This window comes from Coenobita brevimanus, chromosome 71 (genome assembly GCF_032717465.1).
Source record: "Coenobita brevimanus isolate Jiangsu-jjx chromosome 71, ASM3271746v2, whole genome shotgun sequence".
Taxonomy (NCBI): domain Eukaryota; kingdom Metazoa; phylum Arthropoda; class Malacostraca; order Decapoda; family Coenobitidae; genus Coenobita; species Coenobita brevimanus.
Genome location: NC_137024.1, coordinates 27,639,328 through 27,652,253, shown reverse-complemented (window position 1 = coordinate 27,652,253; position 12,926 = coordinate 27,639,328). Strand labels below are relative to the sequence as shown.

The 12,926-nt window shown below is 43.3% G+C and overlaps 1 protein-coding gene across 1 annotated transcript in view; it reads right to left on the bottom strand.

The window, feature by feature from the left end:
- Positions 1 to 12,926, bottom strand: part of Mnn1 (menin 1) — a gene marked incomplete at its 5' end in the record, with an annotated part of 122,909 nt that overhangs the window by 17,227 nt on the left and 92,756 nt on the right. Inside the window, one exon of the mRNA XM_080277914.1 lies at positions 6,954 to 7,066. Within this exon, the coding sequence (XP_080134040.1) occupies positions 6,954 to 7,066 (113 nt within the window). The remainder of the gene's footprint in view (positions 1 to 6,953; positions 7,067 to 12,926) is intronic.

Genomic DNA, 12,926 nt, shown 5'->3' with positions numbered 1-12,926 from the left:
GACAGCTGTTATGCCATTTAGATTGGCTTTAAACTTGTTTTGGGGCTCATTTGGGTGGGTTTTGGGCTTGGTTTGGGGGGAAACCCAAGGCTGGTAAACACTCCACATTACTTTACACGTTAAAAGTACCCCGATATACGATACCTCGCCTAATGATGGGGTTTTACCTAACCAATTACATCATACAGGTATGCCTGTTATTTTATTAGTGCCTACATATTTTTATTTAATTGCTGTCACTTTCAAGTCCGAAAAATATGAACAGCAATTGATAATTATAAGGAACTGACCATATTTAGAATAAATATGTCACATTTTGACTTAAGGTGACATAATGATTGTCTGGCAGTAAGTTACAGTATTCCCACCCAGCTGTTCCTGTTATTAACCCCAATTTTTTTCGTCAAGTAGACCCATCAATTGCAGGCAAGCAACCACCCCTTCAGAGCTGTCCCATGCAGTGAACAGATTACAGCATCTTGTCACAGCAAGGCGCAGGAAGAGTGTGGAAGTTTGGCTCCTAGAAGGATGCCACATTTACATCTCCCCTCCCAGCTAACAGGGGCACCAAACTAAGTTGTATGGTTACCATCTAGAGTTGCAAATGGTTTCCTGGGTTACAGGAAACCATCAGGCTTGTCCCTCAGTGTAGACACACACACACACACACACACACACACACACACACAAATGTAATAAACAGTCACAGGAAGGATGGACGAAACAGCAAGAGAGAAAGGCAGAGAGAAAAAGAATGATAAAAGTGAAGGATGACATAGACAACACTACACCATGTGAGAAGATGACAGTGATACGGTGATCAGAGGATTTGATATTTTTATTATTCACACATATCATTCTATTTTTGCCACTTAAGAACTCAAAAAACATTAAACATCATTCAGAATTCCAATACACAGGTCTCAGAAAACATTACTGAACCCAATGGATTCAGAACCAATTGTAATGTTTTTCCACTGTGGCAACTGTTAGAACAGGAATGGGCTAACTGCTTACTTGAAAAGTGTTAAAAACTGGCAACCATCAAGGTAAAATAACGTATACCAGAAGATCATATAACAATGTGCACCTGTAAATACTATCTCTATCTATCTATTGCCAGACACCTCACTCCTGTAAGGAATGGCTACAGACAAATCGCCTCAATGTTGCCCTGTCTACCACCGTTTCACTGCCCTGATCCCAGCTCACATCCCCCTCTCATATACCTCTCCACTCTTTCCCTCCATCTCATCCTCGGCCTCTCCCTCCCTCTCCACCCCCTTCCAACCCACTCACATACACTCTCCTCATTAGTCTCTCACTCTCCATCCTCTCCACATGGCCACACCACCTCAATGTATTTCTCTTAATGCCTTCTATCACATACACCACAATGCTCCTTCACTTCCTCATATGTCAGTCTGTCTCTCCATGTAACTCCACATGCTCCTCTCAAACAACTCATTTCCACTGCTCTAATTTTTGTGTCCTTCCAACAAGGTCCAAGCTTCACTTCCAGACGTTAGGGTAGGTATCACAATACCGTCATGAAACGACTTTTTACTTCCATGCTCATATCCTTGTTCCTTATCACTGCTTTCAAGGAGCCAGCAACTTTTCTTCCCTTTTGTACCCTTTTAAGCACTTCACCCTCTAAACTTCCATCATTACTCATCACACTACCCAAGCACTTAATGCACTCACATTTTCCATTTCCTCTCCATCCACTGTACATTCAGTGGCTTTACATCTCTCGAAAGCCATAACTTTACACTGACCTACAATTGCCTTTAGATTCCGTTTCTTACATACTCACCCAAACTCATTCACCAAGCCTTGCAGTTCACCCTTGTATACAGTATCTGCAAACAACAGTACAGGGAGTTTCCAAACACTGCCCACTCTCATTAGGGCCACTCCACCATCCACTGCCCTACCTTCTACTTCTTTTATAACCCCACTCAAATACAGATTGAACAACCATGGGGACATGACATCCTTGTTTCAATCCAACATTTAGAAAAATTCACTCAGTTCACTGTCCACATGCACTGCAGCCTTAGCACCCTCATACATTCCCTTCACGGCATTCAACAACTTCCCATTTACTCCATGTATTATTAATACTTAGTGAGTAATTACGGCGCTCCAATTGGATTGAAGGTTTATATCGAAGAGGTGGTTGGGGTATGCTGCTCACGTAATGATACTCAGGGATAAGTGAGGCTGGTAACTCTCAACCTTAAATGTCAGGACCAACTTGCCTAGCCCCGGGCTCCTACGCCCCTCATGGGGCGATGGATTGGATGATGTTGATCTATCTACTTCCATCTATTGCCAGACGCCTCAATCCTGTTCGGAGTGGCCACAAACAAATTGCCTCCATGTCGCCCTGTCCCCCGCCATTTCACTGACCTGCTCCCAACTCACACCCCCCTCTCTCATATACCACTCCACCCCAACCCTCCATCTCATCCTCAGCCACCCCCTCCCTCTCCCCTCCTACACCTCACTCACATACACTCTCTTCGTCAGTTTTTCATCCTCCATCCTTTCCACATGGCCAAACCACCTCAGTGTATTTCTAATAACGCTTCCTATCACATCGACATCCACACCACAACGCTCCTTTATATCCTCATTTGTCAGCCTGTCTCTCCATGTGACTCCACAGGCTCCTCTTAAATAACTCATTTTCACTGCTCTCACTCTTGACTTGTGTCCTTCCAACAACTTACAAGCTTCATTTCCATAAGCTAGAGTTGGTATCACAATACTGTCATGTAGTAACTTTTTCACTTCCATGCTCACTTCCCTGTTTCTTATCACTGCTTTCAAGGAACCAGCAACCTTTCTTCCCTGCTGTACCCTTTCAAGCACTTCACCCTCCAAACCTCCATCCTTACTCATCACACTACCCAAGTACTTAAACGTACTCACATCTTCCAATTCCTCACCATCCAACCATGCTGTACATTCAGTGACTGCACCTCTCTCAAAGACCATCACTTTACTCTTCCCTACATTCACCTTTAGATTCCGTTTCTTACACACTCTCCCAAACTCATCCACCAAGCCTTGCAGCTCCCCTCATCTTCACTCAACGACACAGTATCATCTGCAAACAACAGTATAGGAAAGTTTCCAAACACTATCCTCTCTCACCAGGGCCACTCCAACATCCACTACCCTACCTTGTACCTCCTTTATTACCCCATCCATGTACAGATTGAACAACCATGGAGACATGGCACATCCCTCATTCAACCCAACCTTCAAAGAGAAAAATTCACTCAGTTCACCATCCACACACACTGCAGCCTTAGCACCATCATACATACTCTTCACAGCATTCAACAACTTCCCATCTACTCCATATATTCTTAATACTTTCCACAACCCTTGTCTATCCACCCTGTCATATGCTTTCTCCAAATCCATGAAAGCTGCATACAACTTCTTTACCTTCTCTAGAAACTTTTCCACTAGATATCTAAGAATGAATATCTGATATACACAACCTGTTCCCTTCCTAAATCCTCCCTGTTCTTCTCCAACTAATTCCTCTGTTCTTTCTCTAACTCTGTCAATAAGTATCCTACCATACACTTTTCCTATTATACTAAGGATACAAATGCCCCTGTGATTACCACACACTTCTTTTTCCCCTTTTCCTTTGTACAAGGGAACAATTATACCTGACTTCCAATCCTCTGGGACTCTACCTTCTTCCCAGGCCAATCTGCCCATCTTCCACATCCATTCTACTACTATCTCTCCCCCATGCTTCAGCATTTCACCACACACTCCATCAATTCCTGGGGCTTTCCCCAATTTAACTTTCTTCATTGCTTCCACAACTTCTATCCTATTGATTTCTTCCTGTCTTCTCACCTCCCTCCTTCCCCCAGCCACTTATACTCGCATTACTTCCATCCTCTGTGTTCAAAAATTCCTTAAAGTGTTCTCTCCATCTGCTCACTTTTTCTCCCTTCTCCACTAGTAATCTACCATTTTTATCTTTCACTCCCCTGCTAACTTCACTTTCACCCTGTCTTACTCTCTCCACCTCTTTCCAGAACATTTTCTTACAGTCCCTCCACTTTACACTCAAATTCATTCTAAATTCCTCATCCACTCTCTTCTTACTCTCTCTTACAAATCTTTTCACCTCTCTCTTTCTTTCAACATATAACTATCTCTTCCGCCTCCCAACTTCTTCCACGCCCCTATTTCTCATCCATTCACTGTATGCTTTCTTCTTTTGTGCCACAGCCTGTCTCACCTCTTCATTATACCACGCTGGTCCTTGCACCCCCCTCCGTCTTCTCTTCATCCCACACACCACATCACATGCTGCGCATATTTCTTCTGTGATTATCCTGCACACACCTTCCACATCCCCCATCTGCTCCAATTCATATTTGCCCAATCGTTCCTCCACTTCTCTCATATATTCTGCCTTTTTCTCATCCGCTTGTAACCTTTCCACTCTCCTTGCAAATACTCCTTCTTCCCATCCTTCCCTTCTTCTATTTCTCCATCTTATTTGTATCTTGATTCTGGCCACCACCAAGTAGCGGTCAGAATGTCCACTTCCCCAACCTCTATAAGCTCTTCCATCCATTACACATCTTTGCATCCTTTCATCCACACACACATAATCAATCATTGCCTTCCTTTCATTCAGTTCACCACCCACCCTTCTCATCACTCGTGAAGTATATCTGTGGATCATTTTATGCCTGACGAGGGTATTGGCTATCACCAACCCCCTCCTAGCACAAATGTCCACTAACGCACTGCCATTCTCATCTATCTCAGCAGGCACACCCCACTGACCAACTATTCCATCCACCTTCACATTCCCTACATTACCATTTATATCACAGATCAAAAACACTCTCTCATTCCTTCCAAACTTTTCCATGCAAACTTCCACATTTGCCCACAACTCTTCTCTCACTCTGCTTGCACGATCTTGCGTTGGCGCATACACGCACACAATCGCCCACATTTGTATTCCAACTTTCAATCTTACCCACACAATCCTTTACCCAACTGATCCATACTCTCTTATGTTCTTCTTCCATCTTTTACTCACAACTATACACACTCCTTTTTTTGCCCTCTCATTCTCACCTACTCCTGCACATATACCCCATCCATACTCCCATTCTCTCACACTCTCACCTCTCCATTTAGTTTCAGTTACTCCACATACATCAACTTCGCACCCTCAAGCACCTTTCCACATTCCTTGTCTATCCACCCTGTCATATGCTTTCTACAAACCAATGATGACTGCATTCAACTTCTTTCCCTTCTCTAGAAACTTTTCCACTACTGGCCTAAGAATGAATATCTGCTCTACACAACCTCTTCCCTTCCTAGAATCTCCCTGTTCTTCTCCAACTAATTCCTCTGTTATTTCCCTAACTCTGTCAATAAGTATCCTAACATATACTTTTCCCATCACACTAAGAAGACAAATGCCTCTATGATTACCACACACTTCTATTCCTCCATTCTTTTATACAGGGGAATAATTATACCTGACCTCCAATCCACCAGGACTCTACCTTCCTCCCAGCACAATCTGCACATCTTCCATATCTGTTCTACTACTATCTCCCCCATGCTGCAGCATTTCACCACACACTCCATCAATTCCTGGGGCTTTCCCCATTTTGACTTTCTTCACTGCTTCCACTATTTCTATAATGATTTCTTCCTCTCTTCTCACCTCCCATCTTCTCCCAGCCATTCCTCAGCCACTTATACTCACCTTACTTTCATTCTTTATGTTCAACAATTCCTTAAAGTGTTCTCTCCATCTGTTCACTTTTTCTCCCTTCTCCACTAGTAATCTACCATTTTTATCTTTCACTCCCCGACTTATTTCTTTATCACCCTGTCTAACGCTCTTTACCTCTTTCCAGAACATTTTCTTACATTCCCTCCACTTTTCACTCAATTTCCTTCTAAAAACCTCACCCACTCTCATCTTACTCATCACCATCATCTTCATCATCTAATCCTGTATTGCCCCATGAGGAGCATAGGAGACCGGGGCTAGGCAAGTTGGTCCTGATATTTAAGATGAGAGTGACCAGCCTCACTCATCCCTGAATGGCATTACATAAGCAATAAACCCCAACCACCCCTTGGATATAACCTGCACAGGCTCAATCCGACTGGAGCGCCTCAATAACCAATCAACCACCCAGTGTAGTAAATGGTTTCCTGGTATACAGGAAATAATTTGGCTTGTCACTCAATGTAGAGTCACCCATAGGCAGAAGGAAGAGGAAAGAATGAAGGAAACAAAGACAAGAGGATGGAAGGAAAGATGGAAGAGAGGAAAAGGCAGTCATCTAAGAGCTGCACTACATCAAGTGGGTGGATCGCGAGCATCCCCACCTACCACTAAGAATAATCCCCCGAGCTAGACCTTATTAGATCATATAGCCCTGCTAGGGTGACAGGAGAGCACTACACCTCCCAGCACGGCAGCCACCCGGGTGGGGCATGAACTCTCAACCTCATGGTCTCGAGCCCGACACCCTACTCTCCTACTAATCTTTTCACCTCTCTCTTCCTCTCTACATATAACTCTCTCCTCCATCTTTCAACTTCCTCCACGCTCCTGTTTCTCATCCATTCACTATAGGTTTTCTTTTGCTCCACAGCCTGTCTTACCTCTTCATTCCACCATGCTGTTCCTTGCAACCCCTTCACTGTGCTGTTCCTTGCAACTCCTTTACTGTACATATTACATCACATAATCCCTCAAAACACGAGCTACACCAGCATTTGAACAACACACCACACCACTCCTCCACACATCATCCTTTACACCTCAAATCACATCATTTCTCACACACTGCACCTACTATCAATCCACACACCACACCATCCATCAGGCTAAGCATCTGATCAAAACTCACCTCCTCTGAGAGATTGATGCAATCTGCAGCCATGTTACCATTCTGGTCTTGAGATGTTTTGGCCTCTGCAGTAACCTTCTCCAGACCAGGACCCTCACTCTCCTCCACTACCTCTGTTGATATAAATGGTGTTGAAAATGAAGTGATGTTATACACCATGCACACTTACAGAACCATACTAATTAGTATTCATATCTAACCCCATCCTATGGTGGGAAGGAGGTCTGGATGATGATGATGATTAAAATGATGACTGTCTACCAAACATAATTATAATAATAATAATAATAATAATAATAACAATAATAATAATTGTGGTAGGTGGGGATGCTCACCATCCACTCACTCGATGTAGTGCTGCTCTCGGGCGTCTGTCCTTTCCTCTCCTCCATCCTTCTTTCCTTCCATCCTCTTCATTCTTCCTTTCCTTCATTCTTTCCTCGCCCTTCTGCCTGCGGGTGACTTTACACTCTCTCATCTGTCTTTTATTCTTCATTCTTTTCTCTTCCTTCTGCCTGTGGGTGATTCTGCACTGAGTGACAAGCCAAATGGTTTCCTGTACACCAGGAAACCATTTTATGCTAGGTGGTAACCATATAACCAAATTTTGGCGCCTGGTGGTTTAGTAGGTAATTACGGCGCTCCAATCAGATTGAGCCAGAGAAGGTTTATATCCAAGGGGTGGTTGGAGTTTATTGCTCACATAATGCCACTCAGGGATGAGTGAGGCTGGTCACTCTCATCTTAACCCGCCCCGTCCCATCGATGTATGGGTACGTTGCAACATTTTGCATTTGCCAGTCCCGGCGACGTACTGGTAAGTCGTGCAATTGCAAGGTCCCTAATTTGCACAATTTTCAATTTTCGCACGTGATTTTTCGTACGTATACACGAAACACCTTCCTCTATTCCTCTACAAGATGCCAAGCAGGGACAATGCCTTATACCACATAACCTCTCTCCTCCCCCCCTCACGACATTGTCTTGGCAATTCACCTGTTACCAGTGACCTGGCCAGTAAAGATATTCAGGGCCAGAGTGATTCCCCAATCGATGACAATGTGGAGGACAAAGTTTACATAGCATTAGAAGAAGAAACAGTCAGATATAATGATCAGGTAATGTGGCAAAAAAAGGTCAGGTATGGTGATTAGTTAGTGAGTGAAACAATGCTTATAATGCCTATATTACTGCTTGAAAACCAATATACTCTCATACTACATATAAATTCGTACCAAGTAAATAAATAAATACCGTTTATGAGTTGTGTGAAATAGTTACCCTCCCATAGAACTCGTTTTCTTTGGTGCCAGCATGTTAGAAAACCCAGTCAGGTAAGGAGGAACTCCTACCTGGATCGAGTATTTTAAAGCTCAGGTGAGCAATTTCTCTATGAATTTTCAATGTTTCTCACCAAAAGCGGAGGTTTTAGCCAAAAAAAAAAAAAAAAAAAAAAAAAAAAAAAAAAAAATCCCTCGGGATTGGGGGATGTTGGAGGTACAGAAAACCTCGGGACGTGACGGGTTAAACGTCAGGACCAACTTGCCTAGCCCTGGGCTCCTACGCTCCTCATGGGGGATGCAGGACTGAATAATAATAATCCATCCATCCATCCGTCATCCAATCCTACGTTGCCCCATGAGGAGCGTAGGAGACCGGGGCTAGGCAAGTTGGTCTTTGCATTTAAGATGAGAGTGACCAGCCTCACTCATCCCTGAGTGGCATTACATAAGCAATCAACCCCAACCACCCATTGGATATATGTAAACCTTCACCGGCTCAATCTAATAATAATAATAATAATAATAATAATCCATCCATCGATCATCCATTCCTATGTTGCCCCATGGGGAGCGTAGAAGCCCGGGGCTAGGCAAGTTGGTCCTGACATTCAAGATGAGAGTGACCAGCCTCACTCATCCCTGAGTGGCATTATGTGAGCAATAAACTCCAACCATCCCTTGGATATAAACCTTCACTGGCTCAATACGATTGGAGCGCCGTATTTACCCACTAAACCACAAGGCGCCAAAATTTGGTTATATGGTTACCACATAACATAAAATGCCACTCAGGGATGAGTGAGGCTGGTCACTCTCATCTTAAATGTCAGGACCAACTTGCCTAGCCCCAGGCTCCTATGCTCCTCATGGGGCAACGTAGGATTGGATGACGGATGGATGGATGGAAAATAATAATCTGCCCTTTTGTTTCTCAAAAGCGCTAGTTCTTCCAAAGGGAATTCACTAGCGCCCGACTCCCATATACATTATTTTTACAATTATGTGAATTGTGACATCCCTCAAATACAATACAAACTTCATCAGAAAAAAAAATATGAAAGAGGCAATAATTAAACCCTATAATCATCCATCATAATACCTCTCTACAAGTCGTAGCAATTAGAAAAAAGAAAGGCTTTCAGCTGTCTCTTAAAGGATTCAACAGAAGAGAGTTGTCTCATGGATAATGGCCATCTATTATATAATCTAGGGGCTCTATACACAAAAGAACGATAAGAGCAAGATGACTGGTGAATGGTTACAGGCTCGTCAAGATGCAACAAATCACCTTCACTACCATACGTGACATCACACCTGGGAATGCTGATGGGAATTTTAATCATTCAGAAAGATACTTCGGTTCTCCAAACTTAAGAACCTTGAATGTAATAAGACACAGTTCAAAGTCTATTCTAGCCTTTACTGGTAACCAATGCAGCTCAATCAGGAATGGGATAGTTGAGGTTCTCGGGAGGAGACCAGAGATAAGCCTTGCTGCCCTGTTCAACACAGACTGAACTTACGTTAGTATATTATTTGGAAGACTTATCCACAGTGAATTACAATAAACAACAGGAGACAACACCACTGCACGGACCAATGTTAAGAGGCAATGTCTATTCAAGAATTCTCCCACAGAGTACAGATTTCTGATATGCAAATTACACCCCCCAACAACTTGATTAATACATTCTTTGTAATTTAACTGTGAATTGAAATAAACACCCTGAATTCAAACAGAACTGACTGGATAAAGCTGTGACACACGTGTTCAAGGCCAAGGCATTATCAGTGTCGTCATCCCTTCTGTTTCCTCTGATGATGACGATCTCAGTTTTACCATAATTCAGCTCAAGTTTCCTCCTAGCCATCCAAATCTTAATATCAGACATTAGAGATTCAAGTTTAGTCTTGGTCTCGTTAAAAACTGACATCTTAACAAAGAGCTGAGTGTCATCAGCATAAAAATGATAGGATACGTGAGCATCAAGTAAAGACAATAAACTACTCGTGTAGACAGTAAATAGAATTGGACCCAAACTGATCCCAGAGGGACTCCGAACAGAGGGGAAGCAGAATCAGAGCTAGTGTAATAAAAAATCACTCTCTGAGATCTGTCCAACAGATAGGACTTAAGAAGCAAAAGAGCACTATCATCTATCTATCTATCTATTGCCAGACGCCTCAATCCCATTTGGGGTGGCCACAAACAAATCGCCTCCAAGTCGCCCTGTCCCCCGCCATTTCACTGCACTGGAAAGTGGATTAGGGTGATGATGTATGGTATGGTACGGAATGTTCGGGATATGGGCTTACTGCTGAGGCAGGATGAGGGTGCTTGTAGGCCATTGTTTCTTGACAGCCATAAATTAACAGCTGCATATGATTTCTGACAATTAGTTATTTGGTTAGCTTGTGTAAGTAGCTAAATAGCAATACATTTAATGGTGATACTGTACATGTGTTTGGTGTATAGCATTGCTTGACTGTTAACATTATGATTATGTTACATTTGGTTTATTATTAGATAGATTAATAATATAGTGTATACTATGATGATCCCCTAAAAAGTTTTTAGTGTACATCTATCTATCTATCTATTGCCAGACGCCTCAATCCCGTTTGGGGTGGCCACAAACAAATCACCTCCAAGTCGCCCTGTCCCCCGCCATTTCACTGCCCTGCTCCCAACTCACACCCCCCTCTCTCATATACCTCTCCACCCCATCCCTCCATCTCATTCTCGGCCTCCCCCTCCCTCTTCCCCCCTCCACCTCACTCACATACACTCTCTTCGTCAGTCTCTCACCCTCCATCCTCTCCACATGGCCAAACCACCTCAGTGTGTTCCTCATAACGCTTCCTATCACATCCACATCAACACCACAACGTTCCTTTATATCCTCATTCGTCAGCCTCTCTCTCCATGTGACTCCACAGGCCCCTCTTAAATAACTCATTTCCACTGCTCTCACTCTTGACTTGTGTCCTTCCAACAACGTCCAAGCTTCACTTCCGTACGTTAGAGTTGGTATCACAATACTGTCATGTAGTAACTTTTTCACTTCCATGCTCACTTCCCTGTTTCTTATCACTGCCTTCAAAGAACCAGCAACCTTTCTTCCCTGCTGTACCCTTTCAAGCACTTCACCCTCCAAACCTCCATCCTTACTCATCACACTACCCAAGTACTTAAACGTACTCACATCTTCCAATTCCTCACCATCCAACCATGCTGTACATTCAGTGACTGCACCTTTCTCAAAGACCATCACTTTACTCTTCCCTACATTCACCTTTAGATTCCGTTTCTTACACACTCTCCCAAACTCATCCACCAAGCCTTGCAGCTCCCCTTCGTCTTCACTCAACAACACAGTATCATCTGCAAACAACAGTACAGGGAGTTTCCAAACACTATCCTCTCTCACCAGGGCCACTCCAACATCCACTACCCTACCTTGTACCTCTTTTATTACCCCATCCATGTACAGATTGAACAACCATGGAGACATGACACATCCCTGTTTCAACCCAACTTTCAGAGAGAAAAATTCACTTAGTTCACCATCCACACGCACTGCAGCCTTCGCACCATCGTACATACTCTTCACAGCATTCAACAACTTCCCATCTACTCCATATATTCTTAACACTTTCCACAATCCTTGTCTATCCACCCTGTCATATGCTTTCTCCAAATCCATGAAAGCCGCATACAACTTCTTTCCCTTCTCTAGAAACTTTTCCACTAAAGATCTAAGAATGAATATCTGATATACACAACCTCTTCCCTTCCTAAAGCCTCCCTGTTCTTCTCCAACTAATTTCTCTGTTCTTTCTCTAACTCTGTCAATAAGTATCCTACCATACACTTTTCCTATTATACTAAGAAGACAAATGCCCCTATGATTACCACACACTTCTTTTTCCCCTTTTCCTTTGTACAAGGGAATAATTATACCTGACTTCCAATCCTCCGGGACTCTACCTTCCTCCCAGGCCAATCTGCACATCTTCCACATCCATTCTACTACTATCTCTCCCCCATGCTTCAGCTTTTCACCACACACTCCATCAATTCCTGGGACTTTCCCCGATTTAACTTTCTTCATTGCTTCCACAACTTCTATCCTACTGATTTCTTCCTGTCTTCTCACCTCCCTCCTTCTCCCAGCTATTCCCCAGCCACTTATACTCGCATTACTTCCATCCTCTACGTTCAACAATTCCTTAAAGTGTTCTCTCCATCTGCTCACTTTTTCTCCCTTCTCCACTAATAATCTACCATTTTTATCTTTCACTCCCCTGCTAACTTCACTTCCACCCTGTCTTACTCTTTTCACCTCTTTCGAGAACATTTTCTTACAGTCCCTCCACTTTACACTCAAATTCCTTCCAAATTCCTCATCCACTCTCTTCTTACTCTCTCTTACTAATCTTTTCACCTCTCTCTTTCTTTCTACATATAACTATCTCTTCCGCCTCTCAACTTCTTCCACGCCTCTATTTCTCATCCATTCATTGTATGCTTTCTTCTTTTGTGCCACAGCCTGTCTCACCTCTTCAGTCCACCACGCTGTTCCTTGCACCCCCCTCCGTCTTCTCTTCCTTCCACACACCACATCACATGCTGCACATATTTCTTCTGTAAATATCCTATACACACCTTCCACGTCTCCCATCTGCT